Source organism: Podarcis vaucheri (assembly GCF_965113315.1).
Source record: "Podarcis vaucheri genome assembly, chromosome: 14".
Classification (NCBI taxonomy): domain Eukaryota; kingdom Metazoa; phylum Chordata; class Lepidosauria; order Squamata; family Lacertidae; genus Podarcis; species Podarcis vaucheri.
This window is the reverse complement of record NC_138752.1, coordinates 22,218,209-22,237,033: the sequence shown is the minus strand read 5'-3', so window position 1 is coordinate 22,237,033 and position 18,825 is coordinate 22,218,209. Positions and strand designations below refer to the sequence as shown.

The 18,825-nt window shown below is 42.3% G+C and overlaps 1 protein-coding gene across 3 annotated transcripts in view; it reads right to left on the bottom strand.

Annotated features, from left to right (window-relative positions):
- The window catches only part of LOC309518314 (ceramide synthase 3-like), a 79,023-nt gene that overhangs the window by 57,046 nt on the left and 3,152 nt on the right, over positions 1-18,825 (bottom strand). For 2 of the 3 annotated variants that reach the window (XM_082198415.1, XM_082198416.1), the window contains 3 exons: positions 15,217-15,358; positions 14,409-14,993; positions 9,763-9,934 (listed from right to left, as the gene is read on the bottom strand). In XM_082198415.1, the coding sequence (XP_082054541.1) occupies positions 9,763-9,934; positions 14,409-14,993; positions 15,217-15,358 (899 nt within the window). Of the gene's footprint in view, positions 1-5,352; positions 6,548-9,762; positions 9,935-14,408; positions 14,994-15,216; positions 15,359-18,825 lie in introns of those variants that run through there. The other variant, XM_082198417.1, reaches the window with a different exon arrangement.

Below are 18,825 nucleotides of genomic sequence, written 5' to 3'. Positions count from 1 at the left end.
TTGGGATTCTACCTCCTTTACTGGGAACTCTGTTGGACAGCCAATTCTGAGTCCACATACTTGATGCTGGGTGTCAGAGACAGAAGAGAGCACAAAAGGGGGAACCTGTGGCCCTCCATATGCTGTTGGGACTCAAGCACAAATCATCCCCAACCAACATGGCCAATTGTCAGGGATGATGGGAGTTGTAGTCCATCAACACCTGCAGGGCCACAGGTTCCCCATCCCTGTAATGTAAATTCTGCTGGTAACCCATCCTCTTGTTCGGCTAAGTTTTGACTTTCAATGGCTTCTAAATGGCATAGGGGCGAGGGGCCGATTAGAATGGTCTTCTGCCAGAGGCTAATGGATCCAAATGACTTCCTAGCCGTCCTTTATGTCAGGGACAGAAGCCGCCCATGCTAGAATAAGAAACCGATGACTCTGCCCAGTATGGTGGTGAGCCACCAGAATTGTTTCTTGACATGTTGTCCTAGTAATGAAGTATTCTCAGACTCTGGGATGGCATTGTGCAACAGGCTGGCCACTGGACTCTACTGGACAGGAAGGCGACTGTAACTGTCATGGAAATAGTCAAGCGAGCACTGTGGCCTTGCTGATTACCTTGGAGATATATATATACATATACATATACATACACACACACACACACACACACACACACACACAATTTCAACATAGCAAATTATCAAAACAAATCATCTTCATTATTCCTCCCCTTTTTTCCCTCCCTCCCCCCGTGACTTTCCTCAGCTCCTCTCTCTGATTTCTCATTCAATGTTAACTTCTGCATATGATAAAGGTGTATACATTCTTATATTAGCTATCTTCTATGTTATCCCTCAATAAATTTGTGTATGTTTATTCAAAACCTGCCAAGGAGTCCAATTCATTTTGTTGTCTTTTAAAAAAAAATTGTGAAGGGTTCCCATTCTTCTTTGAAGTCACAGTTGTCCTTGTCTCGTAATCTGCATGTCAATTTCGCCAGTTCTGCATAGTTCATCAATTTCTCTTGCCACTGTTCTTTTGTCGTGGTTTCTTCATTCTTCCATCCTTGTGCAATCAAGACTCTTGCCGCTGTTGTAGCATACATAAGTAAGTTCTTTCTCTTCCTTGGCAGCTTTCAACATCATTCTGTGAAGCCTCACAGTGCTGACACGGCGTGGGAGAGACACTATGTTGAAGTGACTCTGGTCATTCATCAACATTATCCTGGAGAAAGGGTGGGGGAACTGTTTTCAACAATGCCACTCCAACCCATTGTGCCAAATAGCAATGGGAGGCAATGCCAGAGGGGGGAAAAAAGGTGAGTGAAGCAATTGACCTTTGTACAGTAGGGTACATTTCAGCCTTGCAATCCTCACCCGCTTATTCCATCTTGGCAAGCAAGAGATATTATTACAAGACATATAGATATATTCAAGACCACTTTCCAGCCAGGAAGAATTACCGGAGGGCATGCAGCAGGGTCAAAAAAGGTGGAGCCTGGGAAGAGTCCTGAGGGCCACACCTTGCTGTCTAGATCCAGCTCCCTGAAACTCAATGACTGTTGGAGCTAGATGTCACTCGATTCAACCAAGCAACAGACAATCCCAGCTCAGCACTTTGCAAGTCTAGGGCTATCTACATAAAGAGTGCACTAAGTAAGATTCTTTCCAGGAAGGAACATACAGGCTATGCTTTTCTCAAGCGACATTCTCCAGGGCAATCCTGTTTGCTGAAGTAGCACAGCAAAAACAGACAACCAATTGCTTTGGTAATGTAATATATTTGAGTATCAAATTAAATATCTAACATTGTATGAATCTGCCTCCCACACTGTTTGATCTTAGATGTGTCTTCCTTGTCAATGCTTGGGCTTGGGGGGATGGTACAATGTTCTCAGACATTTTCAAGAGCTCAACGCAGGTTAGCCTCCCGCTGTATAAAATGCAAGGTTACCCAGACCATGATGGAGGCGTGTGCAAAAAAATTCCACTAAATCAGTGATAGAAGTACAGAAAGGATTATAGCGTCTAATCTCAATGCTGTCACAAGAGCTGAGCCACTTGACACTGTTTGACTATGGTCACCTGCACAGCTAGTTTGGGGTGTTGGGAAGAAAGCCCAACATTTTGAATCAACCAACACCCCAGGTCTTCTTGAAAAAGCTTACTCCAGTCCATAGTTGCGGCACAGCCACCAGCTTCTACTAGACTTCTACTAGAAGTGTATGAACTACTGCATGGGTAGCCTATGTGGTGTTCCTCAGGTGTCCCTGGACTACAGTTCTCATCTTAGGTTGCTGGGGAGTGGGGAGTTGGCCATCAACGTTCCTCTCAGCCCAAGTGAGCCTACCTTGCTCAGCCCTACGCTCGGAGGAAGGCTGTGGGAACTGGCGCCATGACTACAACCTCACCGAAACAACAACAACAACAACAACAACAACTTTTATTTATACCCCACCCTCCCTGGCCAAAGATGGGCTCAGGGTTGCTAATATCAGATATATAACATTGGTATAAAATTGAACAATAATTAAATTACCTCCTAAAAACAGGTCAAAATCAAATTGAAGTCTAATTAGATGGCTTTCCGCAGGGTTAGGGTTGGAAAAAGTAAGTAACATGGGAAGTTAACCTGATTGAATAAGCTTGCAAAAGTAGTTGAAGGCAGCTTCCAAAGAGGCTGGACAGCTGGGGTGGGGAAGAGACAAGCAGGAGCGGGCTTTCTCTTCACAAACCCTTCCATTCTCATGGGTCATCTGACTTCTCACCCTCTTATCTAATGTTTTCTACTCTACTGTCCCTTTGCTGCTCTTCAGTAATGAGGTTTCGGTGTTACATTTACTTTAAAAATGTATAAACCACCTTCAATCCAAAGCTGGATTTCAGGGCTAAATACGAATAACTTTAAAATTACAAAAACTTTATAATATGAACTAACATTACAATTAAGAGGGATTTCACAATGCTTTCTTTTTAAGTGTTCTGTTCTACTTTATACTTATGTTTACATTTCCAGATTTGTTTTTTTCACAATCCTGGTCTCAACCACCCTCATAAACATGATGGGAGATGGATGATTCCCTTTTCACAAAAAGGGAGAGAAACTTTGAGAGAGCATAGTCCATAGGTTCAGCTGGGATTCCACCTTTAAATCTAATATTCCCTCTACTGCATCTCATTGTTCTAATTATTTGTAATACGCTTAAGAGCAAGCTCTAGTGCCTTCTTAAAACAGCAGCAAGTCTCAGCTATTACAATGGAAAAATCCTATCACCATGCTTAAAACTGGAAATTGCATTCAGTATCAATTTCACCTGAAAAACGAGATATTCATGTGCGGTAGCTTCCCATACACTCCCTGCTTACATCACTGACATGCAAAAAGATTTCCCAATTTGTACCTAAGCAAAGCATGGTGCTTAAGTCTCCACAACGTGCCAATGCAAAGTTGCTGAAGATAATCACAAAGATTAAGAAATGTTATCTCCTGCTACTTTCCCACTAGGCATATCACAAAAATACATTGTGCAGTGACAAAATGCTTTCAAATGAGAAATAATGGCACAATTTATTATGTAGATAACTCCTTGCCCTCCTTATATCTTCTTTCCAGGAAGAAACATTTCTGGTATGGGAAATACATTCTTTCCAAACCACAATATTTTGCAGTTTGAGATGTGTGATTTTCTCTTTGAAGCAGGTCATTTCAAACTTTCCATTTCTCTCTCTTATTTCTCAACTGGCATAATTTATTATTAGTTCGCAGAATCTGTACCTTCTCCTCCAACAAAAATGCTCCCAGGCTGGCTTACGTACCGTCAGTTAGAACAAGGCAATCCCTGCCTACAGGCTTACAACCTAAGGGGAAAGGGTCAGGGAGGGGAGAAGTGGGGAAGAGATAATCAAATTCAAGCCAGTTCTTAAACAGTTGTTCTCAAAGACCAGCTGGCCCAGTTCAGGGGTAGGAGGTGCTCAAGAGACCTGGTCTGTTACAGCAGAGCTGATGGAGTAAGTTCTGCTTCCTGTATCTCCCACTGGGACAATCTAATACAACACTGCTCCCAGGTGACAGCTGAAAAAGTGAGATCTGCTTCCCAACTACATTCAGAGTTCACCCCATTGCATTTAGGGCTTCACTGCACCCTACTGCACCCCAGTGCTGCTCCCCTCCCAGTAATTCTCCTTGCCTCTTACCTGTTTCTCTTTCTTCCTTGCTCCAAGTAAACCTGTTGGTCCAGGCTTTTCCTGTGGAATCTTTGCAGAGATTTACTTCTGTATATCCCAGGGACGCGGGTGGCGCTGTGGGTAAAACCTCAGCGCCTAGGATTTGCCGATCGCATGGTCGGCGGTTCGAATCCCCGCGACGGGGTGAGCTCCCGTTGTTCGGTCCCAGCTCCTGCCCACCTAGCAGTTCGAAAGCACCCTTAAGTGCCAGTAGATAAATAGGAAACTCAGTAAGTTTCAAACCTGCAACTGAAGCCTGTGTTTTCTTGGCATTTCCTCCTGAAATTGGTGTGTAACGGACATGTCCCTATGGACTGCACGACTCTGGGCATTTTGCATGCATGTATAACATTTGAACGAGGACCTATGTCGACATCATGACGGATGGACAACATTTGACTTCGAGAATCACAGTTTTTGCAGGCCTGATACATATCTAGTGAATTGTTCTTATATATCAGATGCAGCAGGTAAACAAAGAACAACATCTGCAGACCTGTGGTTACCCACTAAGCAGAGCACAGTCCCCAGATAAGTGCTGTGATGTTTCAGGTGCTTGGTACACTCAGTGTTTTTCCTTCCTTCATGGTGAAAAAGAGAAGACTCGTTGATTCCCTGCTAAGCCATCATATATGGTAAGTGGACTGTGTTCAGTTTGAAGTGGGGTAACAAAGTTATAAAAGACTATTAGAGGCAGAATACTCCCAGGATCCAGATTTTCTGCAGCAGCCACAAGTAAGTGTACTTTTATCTCCTTTGCCCATGCCTTTCATTTCACAACCTTTTTAAAAGACTGAAACTCTTGAGTTGCATCAAATACTGAGCAACAGGCATTCCCTGTGCACCTCCAAAATTTGTTCAGGCTGGTCCCTCAACCCTTTGGAGCAGATTTTGAGGGTGCAGCAAGGGGGGAGGTGAGGGAGAAGTTCCAATGTGCAGGAGGAAGTCTGTTGCATAAGCAGAACAGCAGTACTGGATAAAACTATTAACTTTGATTCTGTTTAATTATTTTAGACACTGCAAATGCTTGTCCAGAGATGGAGCACACAGCTGCCCTACTATCTCTTATAAAAGTGATAGATATTCCTGTTGAGAAAGGTTATGCCTTTCCATTGGGATGGAATATCAAGGAGACCAAAAATAAAATTCAGGGTTTTATTTTATTATTATTTTCTTTTTAAAAAGTCACCCCCAGTGGCTGAATTATACATACCCACAGGCAAGACCATATCCTCCAGTCAAACACTTCCACACTTAAACACATCAATGGATTAGTCATTATAAAGAGTCCGTGTTTCTCAGCCAGTTAGACCAGCTTTTAATGACCCATAGACAAATCCCAAAGAACGTGCCTCTGACCATAGGTTCTGGTAAACTTTAAGCTTCTGGAAAAACTCATTTGAAAACTATTAAGTGGGAGAAGGTGGGGGATGGGCACTGCAGCTCCTTAGACTTTGAACTTCTTTGAAGCAGATCTGTGCTCGCTACTAATAGTGTCAACAGAAGTCAAGAGCTTCAGGAGTGCACTTGGATTGTACGGAAAGAGGTTCCTTCTGTGTAGTCTAGAAACCGACTCTTGCACTTGTTGGAAACACTCCACTGATTTCTGAAGCACCCCTTCTTCTGATCCAAGTTTATTTAGCAAAATTGTGGAGTGAAAAGGTGAGGAAGTATCCAAAGTATCCTGAGGCAACACACATTGTTCTGTCTGGCCATCCACATCCATAAAGCCAGTGACTTCTGCACAAGCTTGATCTAAAGGTGTCTGCCTCATGTCAGCCAAACTCTCCTCTTCTATCCATTCCACCTCCGAATCTTCTGAGCTTTCATAATCCACCAGCCTTTGAAGGGCTCCCACCAAAGACATATTATCAGACTCTTGCAAAAGGTTAGATCTGCTGGGTTTTACAGCTTGACTGTCAGTATGCCACAGTGCAGAAAAATTTGGGAAAGAGGTTGAAAGGATCTCAGTACTGGATGGGGGATGATACGAAGCATCCTGCAAATTTGAGTCTGGCCGGTAGGCACTTTTTTCTCGGCAGGGCAAGTTCACCATAGAAAAGCTGAGCTCTCCATTAGAGGTGGTCTTGAAGTATTTAGAAATCTTGACAAAATGGTCCCAGTCTTGTACAAGAAGCTTTAAGTATCTTACAAAATATTCCAAGAAGCAGGTTTCAGATGAAATCAAGAAATCAAGTAGAACTGTGGCATCAAATGAAATACTTTTCAGCAAAAATAAGAAGATACAATGAGGATTGCAGCCATTCTGATGTGTAAAAGCAGCCCAGGTTCCATCATCAGAATGATATAAGGAAAGACCAGCTTTGTGCCAGAACCTAGAAAGTTAACAGTTGTAGAGTAAGCAATTCATTGCTTTCGAATCAGTGAACATTTTAGCAAAGTTCTGTTATTTACCATAGCCTGGTCCAAACATAATGAGCTTGGTCTAATACGGCATAGTTCGGTGTAATGCATGCTGCCCATGCACATCATCCTCCCGCAACATTTCCAGGCCTTGTCAAACCATAGTTTCCAATTATATCTAAACCAGGAAACTGTGGCTTAATCTCCTACTACAAAGCAGGCTATGAAACCAATATATGCTGCGAGAAGTGAGGTTACAGGGAACCAGGCAGAGGGCTTTCTCGACAGTGGCACCCGCCCTGTGGAATGCCCTCCCATCAGATGTCAAGGGAAAAAACAACTATCTGGCTTTTAGAAGACATCTGAAGGCAGTCCTGTTTAGGGAAGTTTTTAATGTTTGAAGTTTTGTTCTGTTTTTAGTGTTCTGTTGGGAGCCGCCCAGAGTGGCTAGGGACACCCAGCCAGATGGGCAGGGTATGAATAATAAAATTTTATGATGATGATGATGCATCCTGGTTTGTGGTCAGTGATCTGGACTCATGAGGACAGTGCATTACACCATGTTGTGAGCTTCCCAAAGATATCAGACTGTGTGCCGTTCGAGTAAAAATGCTTGCCTAGGTGAATCCTTTGCCTTATCCAGCAAAGCAATTCTTATGGTTTAAAATAAACAAAAAATGCTGAACTTATTAGAATGATTTATTACAATGAATACTAAGCAAATCAGTATGGAAAAACAACATGCATAGTAGAAATGAATGTGATGAAATACCTAGAGAAGGTTCTCCAACTTGAAACTCTCAAAAGTCAGGTACTAAAACATAGCATTTTCTGAAAGTACAGTTGTCACCCAATTACAAGGGTGCAATCCTCTACTCACTTACCTGGGAGTAAGCCACTGGAGTCAGTGGGGGTTAGTTCTCAGTAGACATACATAGGATTGTGCTGTTATCTAACTATGGAAGTGCTAGGTTATTATATTTGCCTAAAGGTGAGGGTTCTTTAAGGTGATACATGTATGCATTAGAATGGGCACACATCTTATAAACGGTATTCACTCATATGCTAGAGAAAGGGAAATGGCTTTTTAAAGATGGTGCCCACCACACATGGCTTTGTAAGCAGCTGCATTAAAGACAGATTAAATCCTTTTTTTACCTAATCAAAAGGCTTAAATTAATCAATGCTAGAGTCTGCATTTATTCATTATGCTTACAGCCCAGCTTTCAAAACAAAGGTTCCTGCTTACTAAAACACTACATGATTATTTCATTAGAATACAGCACATCAAAATATAAAACCAGAAATCCTATATATAATGCAACAATTGCAATTCTGCAGCAGAGACACCTGTTGCTGTTTCTTTAAAAAAAACCTCAGCCACCCCCACAAGCCCAAAGGACATGATACTCCTTGATTTGGTGTTGTGAAACTGTAATTCTTGAAGCAACAATAAATTTCTATACTGTTTGGATAGTTCTGCACCTCTAATTCCCAAGATAAAAGCTTCTGGGTTGTTGTTTTTTACAAATGTTATCTTAAACATCTTTTTTTAACTCATTATATATCATTTCCCCGTAAGCTTTTACTTTACTACAAACCACCATATATGATAAAAAATACCTTCTTTCTCTTTGCATTTCCACCACTTAATTCGATTTTGATTTATACATTTTCTCCAATCTATTAGGTGTTAGATACCATCTATATAACATTTAAATATAATTTTCTCTTAAAGCATAACGTATTGTAAATTTTATGCCCGTATTCCACAATTGTTCCCATGCTTCCATATCTGTATTATAACAAAAATATATTACCCAATGTATCATTGATGATTTTACTTGCTCATCCTTTGTCTCCCATTCCAATAATATCTTATACATTTTAGACAGCACTTTAGCATTACGTTCCAACAGGTGTCTTTCCAATTGTGATAATTGTTCTCCAAATTGTTTCATATCTGTCAGGGAACTGCCATCAGCTCAGAGGCGAGAGGTGGAAGGGCAGTTGTGTTACAGGGAGCCTCCGAAGATCTTGCGAAGCAGTTCTTCCTTGGGCAAGGAGGGAAGCCTCGCCTCCAGTGGGGAAGGGGCGCAGGGATCAGAAGATGCTAGGGAGAGCCTCAACACTAAGCCTGTGCAAAGCGGAGGGGAGGCAAGTCCCCCTTTGCCAACGCCCACTTTACGCAGTAGGTTTGCGCACAGAGAGGGGAGGAGGATGAGGGTCACACAACTGTTATGCTGGGGAAGGTATAAGGACCGCCCACTCCCACTCCCAGATTCTGCTAGCGACTGAGCAGACATGGACTTGCGATGCTCCGCACTGTAAATAGTTTGTACAGATAATAAAGCCTGGAAAAGACATGTTGGAGTCTTGCCTGTTTGCTCTCGAGCAACCACACCAGTACCTGACAACATCTTTCTTAAATACTTCATTCAAATGACATTGTATCCATGTTGTTAACATTCCTGATAAATCCTTAAATTCATTTAATTTAAATTCTCCTCCATCCTCTCTTAATAAATTTCTATAAGTTACCCACCCTTCCGTCATAATCTTTTTCTTTACTCCTATGGCTTCCAATGGTGAAAGCCAAAGTGGTGTTTTTTCCTCCAATAGATTTTTATATTTATCCCATATCTACAAATTTCTCCTAATTATATGGTTTGTAAATCCTTTATGTAATTTCACCTTTTCATACCACAAATAAGTGTGCCAATGAAAAACATCATGACCTTCTAAGTCTGAAATATGCAGATTTTTCCAATGTCAACCATTCATTCAAACAGCATAGACAAGATGCTTCATAATATAATCTCATATATGGCAGGGGAAAACCTTCTCTCTTTTTCACATTTATCAATATTTTATCTTTTCAGTTTTTTCCCTTGCCAGATATATTTAGAAATATCTTTTTGCCATACATTGAAACATTCTGTCTTGCCAACCACCAGGATTGATTGAAACAAAAATAACTTTCTTGGTAATACATTCATTTTTACATGGCATCCTTTTTAAACCCATTTCTACCTCTTACTCCTACCCCCTTCAGTTAGTTTCAGGCTGAACTGTTACCTGAAATATAGATGAAATCATTTTCTTATTAGTGATGCCCAATTTTTTTTTTAAATAAATGAATAAATAAAAGGTTTATGACTTCAGAAAAGTGAAAATGGACACTAACCTTTCAAACTTTAAATGAACTGTTAATAAAGTTTTCGCAGCTTCCAACATGTCGTCGTCTTGTTCTATGAACAGCATAGAGAGCCATGCGCAAGGATGTTCAGATGCGTGAGATGACCACACATGGCTCTTTAAGAATGCCAGCAGTGGGTTCATAATACTCTCCAGTTGAACTAAAAGCAAAAATGAGAAGGAGAAGAAAGGATCCTTGTGAGCCAAGCTCCCTTTAATCAAACCAAACATTCACTTTTGAGTGTTCCCAAGTGTGCCTTTCGCACATGCTGTAGACTGGCTACTTATCACTAGCTACTCTACTAAAAGGTTTCAGAAGGAATGCAGAGGGAAAGTTTCAAGAAATAGTGTGAATTTGCATATTACCTCCAAATACCTTGTGATGGTAGGCAACTGGCAGCCTGTGGAACAACTCTGGCGTAACATTAATTTAAGTTCATTCCGCATTATCCTAAGCCTGGCTAGATGATAAGACAGCCTTTTGAATCCAGGTAATCTTGCCAAAGCTGGCTGGCGAAAGCAGACAAAATTGCCAGAAATGCATCCATGCACCACCATAGTTCTTGCTCTCTCTGTGCCTCCCACTCCAGTGACAAATTGGGCCTTTTAGGCTCGGTGGAGGTATAAGCAGGCAGGTAACAAATAAATTGTAAGTGGAAGAAAGGGGTTATTGTGTGCAACAGTAGCATCCCCTTTTGCACTATTTGCCTTTCATTAGAGATATTTACCACTATTCCAGGGGCAGCTGTTGAGCATTTACAACCAGATGGGACTAAAAGGTAAGGTAAAGGTAAAGGGACCACTGACCATTAGGTCCAGTCGTGGCCGACTCTGGGGTTGCGGCGCTCATCTCGCTTTACTGGCCGAGGGAGCCGGTGTACAGCTTCCGGGTCATGTGGTCAGCATGACTAAGCCGCTTCTGGCAAACCAGAGCAGTGCATGGAAACGCCGTTTACCTTCCCACCGGAGCGGTACCTATTTATCTACTTGCACTTAGACGTGCTTTCGAACTGCTAGGTTGGCAGAAGCAGGGACAGGGCAACGGGAGCTCACCCGTCGTGGGGATTCGAAGCGCCGACCTTCTGATCAGCAAGTCCTCGGCTCTGTGGTTTAACCTACAGCACCACCTGCGTCCCTGGACTAAAAGGTAGCTTGAGACAAATCAGGACTGAGCCCCAAAAGTGTCGATGTTTATCTCACAGCCCTATAAACAAGTATCTAGCCCTATAAACAAGTATCTAACCAGTGAATGCAACACATCCATAAAACAGCATAAAAGGCTTCACATTTGGGATGGTGATAGACCGAAATGGGTGGACTGAGCTACACTTTAGAAAAGGCCTGGGCAAAAATGAAGGGTCTTGAGCAGATATTTGAAACCTAGAGCGTTTGGTGCTTGGTTAATACTAACAAGCAGGCGAGGAGTTCCACAACCTAGGCTAGTTTCTAGCTTCTAGGAAAGTGAAACTTGATGCTTTGTTCAGAAGGGTAAAAAAAGGACCTGACACAGCAGATTGTCTGCCACAGACAACAAACAGGAACCCTGAGGCCTAGGTCTTCTGAAATGTGCAAAACTGGTTCTATATATACATATCATTAGCTTCTCCTTTAAAGAATTAATTGATTCCAATTTCTTAATCAAGACATCTGTGGGTGGAACTTTCTAATTAGAGAGAAGCGACATACCAAATTATACTGCATGGAAAATTTGAATTCTCTAGAGTTGTCTTTCAACATCAGCTCATACTCCCACCCCCATTTGGAACTACTTGGCCACATACACCCCCAAAGCCATGATGGAAGTAATCTCAAAATCTGAAAAGCCATTTTAGTTGGCTAGCAGAGTAACAAAGAACGGGTGCTGATACTCACACAAAAGCAATTCACCATTCTAGGATTTCTATGCATTTTCAAGACAAAGTTCTTTTCATAATCTCACTACTTGATATATAAAACCTATAACAACTTGTTAAAAACCACCTTTAGCATCTTCTTTTTAACTTCCTATTACAGCAATACGCACATCAGAATTAAAAAAAAACCACCTTTGGGGGGGAAAGAGTGGCCTTTGCTTAGTCCTCACCAATTAAAGTGGTCCTTATTTACATAACTAAAGCTTTAGCTGCTTTGCTGTTGGTATTCGTCTGTCTCGAGAAACAATGGAGGGTGCCTCTGGGGTGTCGTCAAACCACTGAGTTAGTAGCACCGAAGTGACACCCCCCCCCCGCGTGGAAGCCTGGGCAGCGTGTACGAAGGTCCTGGGCTGCCCAGACAACAAGACCCCTCTCTTGACCTCACTGATGTGGTCCAAAGGAAAGCAGAGCAGTACATTTGGCACTAGCTTGGCTGTAGGAGTTGCCTGAAGAAGACATGCAAGGCACCATCCAACAGTCTTAATCTACTGATTAAAGCTTGCAGCTTAAACAAAGTGCTGGGAGAGCATGTATCCAAGCAACTATCTGGTGCCTTGATAGGCCTTCAGGCAATGTCTTCTCTTACGGGAATCATTAAACTTTTTAGATCCATTTTGGTTTTCTGAGCAAGTGCTGTGGGCTCCACTCCTTCTGGTTATCCTCTAACCCATACACAGACAGGAAGAAATGTAGGTGCGGGTGCCAATATGAACTTTTCCTATGGTTTATTACTGTAGATAATGGCAGCAGTACAGACAGCATAACTTGATATAAAAACAGACCCCCATTGCTAACCCCATCCTGGTGCTACTTCTTATCCAAAACGCATCCTGGAATGCATCGGTAAACTCCTTGTCTTTTAATGTAAGGATCAGCACAGTAATCTTGTGCTACTACCAAACATAATTAATACCCCCTGTGGGGGCCCTGCACAGACAATAGAATCTAAACTTAGAATTCAGCAAACAGAAATTTCTCACTAGGATTACAGTGGTACCTCGGATTAAGTACTTAATTTGTTCCGGAGGTCCGTTCTTAACCTGAAACTGTTCTTAACCTGAAGCACCACTTTAGCCAATGGGGCCTCCTGCTGCTGCCGTGCCGCTGGAGCACGATTTCTGTTCTCATCCTGAAGCAAAGTTCTTAACCCGAGGTACTATTTCTGGGTTAGTGGAGTCTGTAACCTGAAGCGCATGTAACCTGAGGTACCATTGTATGTCCTTTCAATTACCAACTGACCAAAGAAATCAAAATGGGGGAAAAATAGGAACTTGTAGGAAATAAACAATGAAACGAAAGAATAAAATGTATTGACAATTGCTCATTCAAAAGCCCCCCCCCCATAAGAGTAAGGTAAAGGTAAAGGGACCCCTGACCATTAGGTCCAGTCGTGGCTGACTCTGCGGTTGCGGCACTCATCTCGCTTTATTGGCCGAGGGAGCTGGCATACAGCTTCTGGGTCATGTGGCCAGCATGACTAAGCCGCTTCTGGCAAACCAAAGCAGTGCACAGAAAAGCCGTTTACCTTCCCGCTGGAGCGGTACCTATTTATCTACTTGCACTTTGACGTGCTTTCGAACTGCTAGGTTGGCAGGAGCAGGGACCGAGCAACGGGAGCTGACCCCATCGCAGGGATTTGAACTGCCGACCTTCTGATCGGCCAGTCCTAGGCTCTGTGGTTTAACTCACAGTGCCACCCACGTCCCCCTATAAGAGTACATTGGCTCAAAATAGGACATATACCCCTGATTTTTAATGGCTGGCTAGTTCACAAACTCCTTTTCTCTATACTCAGAAGAACCAGAAGGATGCTGTGCTTCACTTCAGGGCATGTATACCCTTCTTCTGCCCTTTCTCACTTTGCTCTTAGCATGGGTCTGTGGCAAATGTCATGCTCACTCTCCCTTTAAGCTTTTTGATAAGCATTCTTTTTCCTCTTTAGATCAAGGTGTGTATGTACAGGTACGATTTCCTGCCCACTTATATTGCAACTTTGCTGTCTGAAAGCAGCACCCATATGCACTGTCACTTTCACTTCAAGTAATAAATCAATCTTTCCTTGTTCTTCTTCCATATGTACTTCCGGTGGGCATAAGGTTAAGAGTAAGCACATACTTTTCAACAGAGAAGGTAACCACTCACCCCCTCAGGACCAAGGATGAGTTGGGGAGGAGGCTCAGAAGCACTTTGTGTCCTTGGGTGTAATGTTGCCAAACCCTAGTCTAAATGGTTACTTCCCGCAGCTCTTGCAACTCCCAAACAGAAGGCAGAGATGGAAATGTTTCGATGGAAGGGTAGAAGGGATTCTTTGGTTCAAGACTACAACACTGCCAGGCCTTATGCGGCATGCTGCCAAAACTGTGAGCCTGCACCAATTATAGAAGTAAAACTGGCAATATGAAGTAGAATGGCCATTCACATGAACTGTTAATCTAGAGAAGAGGCACATGGAGAAAATGGTAACCGTCTGATGTGGGAATCACAGAATTTTTGTAGAGTTGGGACCCCCACCCCTGGGTCATCTTGTTCAAAGCAGGAATCACAGCTAAATAATTCCTAACAGATGGCCATCCAACCTCTGTTTAAAAGCCTCTAATGAAGGAGAGTCCGCCATCTTCTGCAGTCAGGGAGATTGGCCTATGACCCTTCACTCCTTTCTAAAGGTACCCCTCTCCCACAAAACTAATGGCTGGGAAGGGTTTAAGCCACTTTGAAAACTTACCTCGGGCTTCAGCTTCAGAATCTGTTATCTTAACCTCTAAAGCTTTAAGCAAAACCAAGCTTAGGGCTCTTAGGGTCACTTGAGCAGGACTGCAACAGATACCCACTTCTGGCTTCACCTGACTGCCTCCATAGTGGCTCACCTTTTCACTAAGGGTAAAATGATTCAGCCACCCAGTAGCTACAAACTGCAGAATGACACCAGCAAACACTAATCTGTCCTTGTCAAAATGCAGGTCGGGGTGGGAGAAAGAAGGCACCTTTCCCTTGATTAGGTCTTCGCCAGCCTTGTGAAGAATGCATTTCTTAAGCAGCACGATAGCTTTCTTCTTGATTAAATCATGAACGGGTGAAGTGACAAGACCCAACACGCATGAAACGTTCAAAAGCAACATCCTTTGACAGACAAGGTTCAGTGGTGCCTGAGCTCTGGAGGCCACAAGTAGTTCAAGGAGGTCCAGAAAGCTGCTCAAGTCATTTGTGGCTTTTGCAGATACTTGGGCAATCTCAGAATAAGAAGATGGGATGCGGTTGTAAAAGTCTTCAAGCACTTTGTCAAGAGAAGTAAGAATCTTCTGTAGCCCACCTATAATGACAGCATCAAGCAGTGTTTCAGGACCATCTCTAAGACAGTTTGGCTCATCTACTAAATTAAAGCAGCTTTGTAAAATCTTAAACTTCTAAATATTGATTTTTGCTCTAGACAGAAAAGCTCACAGTAAATATTTTCAGGCACACAAACTATTACAGTATATGCTGCCTTCTTCCCCTACAGGTTATTTACAAAGTAAACCTGGTTCAAACAATACCTCCTTTGCACAATCCTTCATCTTTTAAAATTTCTCTGATCACGTTTGTAAGAGTCCACAGGCATTCCGCTACATGACTGCTCTTGGGAAACCCAGACAAAGCCTCTGAACAAAAAGCAAACCAGGGACTGTTCAGGGAACCCTGAAAAAAGAAAGAAAGAAAAAACAATTATCTACATTAGGGTTCAAGCAACTGGTAGGCCTGAAGAGGTGCAATCTGACCTCTTCTCCTACACCTGAGCATTTGGGAGCATGTGAATAGCCTTGAGACACCCAATATCCACAACTTGAATTCAGAACACAAAGACCAATGGTGGCTTCCACAATGGATAGTACCTTTAAAAAAGGTAAAGGACCCCTGGATGGTTAAGTCCAGTCAAAGGCGACTGTGGGTTTGTGGTGCTCATTTCGCTTTCAGGCTGGGGGAGCCAGCATTTGTCCATGGACAGCTTTCCAGGTCATGTGGCCATCATGACTGAACCACTTCTGGCGCAATGGAACTCTGTGATGGAAACACCCCAGCTCCTGCCAACTTAGCTGTTCTAAAGCATGCCAGTGCAAGTAGATAAATAGGTACCGCTGCCACGGGAAGGTAACGGATAGGCCATTCTGTAATAGGCTTGACGTTTTCACAGCAAAGAACACTGCATTCTCTGGGTCAAATTATGAAATACGAAGGCAATACTGAAGTAAATGGGAATCGCTCGGTCCTTTGGCAAGAGCTCAGTTATATCATTAGAAATATTCTAACTGACTGCAGCTCTGTTTACTGTATCTATAGGACAATCAGCTGAAAGGTTTTAGCTTTCAGAAACTTTTGGCATGGATGCTGGTAGCTACTAAAACTTTCACTGCCCCCAAATGGACAGACAACCTTACAAGACTTTCATATAAAATGAGGATGTAGTGTTTAGCATTTGGGGGGGTGTACCTCATAAATTATGTGTTGCCAAAGGCTCAGAAGACTCTGAAAAACTCTTATGATGTTGGGTGAGACTTTATCTTAAATACAACAAATACAGATACACAGGACTCCCTCTCCACAGTACAGCATGAAATCTGGCTTTCCTAATGGTCTTGGGCAAAAGATTCCTGCATTCCAGGGGGTTGGACTAGATGATCCTTATGGTCCCTTCCAACTCTATGATCTACCTGATACCCTTTCGTATCTCTCTCATTTTTATTGTGTTTGACTTTGATTTACTTCAATAAAAATCTTTTGGGGGGGAAACTGTAGAAAGTGGGTCTGTAGGGAACAGACAGATTTTGCGAGGAAGTTGTCACCCACTACTTAGCAGCTGCTGCGCTTAAGTTGAAGGTCTTGCATTTGGATAGCGGATCATGAGATACTGCAACCCTTAATGCACTGTGCAGACATTGTCTTGATCAGCCGCTTAAGTGTGCAAACCTTCTGAAGACGGAATAACAAATATTTAGCTTCTCTTATGTTATGAAGCCCTCTGCCTGATTATTCTGGTACTGCACTACCAAAAGAAAGCTAATACAGTAGGCTTGTGAAACAGCAGAATAGGCTTCACCTGCGTCGGCCACCTGGATGAAACGCTGAGGATGCAAAAGCTGGCTGAACATGGGAGAGAATCTGCATCAGAACCCAGGCATGCATACACAGAGCTCCTGCTTAATAGGGGCCATGTGTGCTGCCACTATAGAATCACCAGAGTCAGTACCCATCACCCATAGCTCTCCTACAGACATAGAATAATTAGCTTAGCCTTCGCTCTGACATGATAATTTTCTATGTGCATGGAATTGTTCATTTTTTAATATATATATATATATAGAGAGAGAGAGAGAGTAGGCAGGCAACAAATGAGACCCAAGACATGCAGGTATGTCTGGGTATGCTGGTATTCTTTTAAGAAAATCGTAAAGGGGGTAGCAATCAATATTATTTTACTATATTCTGCATTTCTATACATAATATTCAATATATCTAACAGTAATTGAATCAAACTCAGCACTAAAAGCACAATACAAAAATCTATACAGTGGTATCTTGGTTCTCAAATTTAATCCATTCTGGGAGTCCGGTCGACTCCTGGAATGGTTCAAAAACCAAGGCACAGCTTCCGATTGGAAGCTGCGGAAGCCACGCTGGACGTTCGGCTTTCTGAAGAACATTCACACACAGGAACACTGACTTCCAGGTTTTCGATATTCGGGAGCAGATTTCAACAACTAAGATGTTTAACTATCAAAGTTCCACTGTACTTCAAAGCAGCTATCCTACCCCATGCCTACTGAAAGGAACAGAACAGTCTTAACTCTATCAGGCTGTGGCAGAGGGAGAACTGGGAAGCAAGGCTACTTCACTAGCTCTTTGGAGACAGGACAGGCTCTTCCTTTCATCTGTTATTGGCAGTGGTCAATGCCTTCAAGACAAGCTGCATTTATCTGCTCCTCTCCCTGAATTGTTTCAATTCAAGCTGGTCATTATAAAAATTACAGTGCAGCTTTAACAACTGATGTCATTATTTCTGTTGTCTCCTTCCATAAACTTTCTCATTTTGTGTCATGTACCCAAGACAAGGGGTGAACAGAAGGTAGATCAAGATCTATTGGAAGATCTTTGAGTGCTTTGCTATAGCAATGATTTCTGACTCCCAACAATAGCAACAACAAATGACTTTTCCTACCTCCATCTGACTACTGAAATAAAGCCCAGAATAACCAAAAGCAGACTATTGTGTGGAAGGACTACAAGTTCAGTTCAGATAGTGAAAACAAATTCCTAGGCTCAAAATATGCTCAGAAGGATCTTTTACTTTCAATGCTAGTGGTATTTTGAACCCAATTCTGGTTAGTGCATATTGGGGTTCTAGCAAAAACAACAAAGTAGATCATCAATATATGAAGTCTCTCCACTCGTTCAACACTGTAAGCCTGAAGACAGAGGCAGTCTTGCTTTTATTTATCTTATATAAGCCACTCAGAGTCTTTGTAACTGAAGAACAGAATAAAAGCTGTAAATGTAAAGCTTTAAATAACAGTTAAGTAGAGAGGAAGCTCTCACCAACAAAGACATTCTACAATCTAGGCACTACCATGAAGAAAGCCCTTCTCTCTCTTGCCCCTGAAGACGCAAGTGTTTTGTCTGACCATGTTTTGAGTGACTATTCTACCCTCACATCTCACAGTAAAGAAGCACCCCCCCCCCATTAAACCAGCCTAGGGTGATGGAGTAACATTACAGAATCTGATTAGTTAAAAGAAGAAAAGGTGATTCATTTCTCAAACACCACCTTAAAAATGGCCCTGCTAAGTAAAGAAATCTTGGCTGTTTAATCAATTAACAGCATTCTCCTATAAGTCTACTCAGAAGTAAGCCCCACTGAGTTCTATGTAGGTACACAGTTGCAGCCATTTACCCAACAGTAAGCCCCATTGAACTTAACAGAAAATCCCATAATTCCCTCTGGTGTGCAAAAGAAAGTCTTTTCTAAGAAGATATCTGCCATCCACAGATTTTAAAGTACTTAAATAAAAAATAATGAACTTTAAAAATAACATTATGATTGATTTAAAAAGGATCCCCTAATTACTTGCACAGATTTTTAAATCAACTGATTGATGCAGCTGACTTAATTA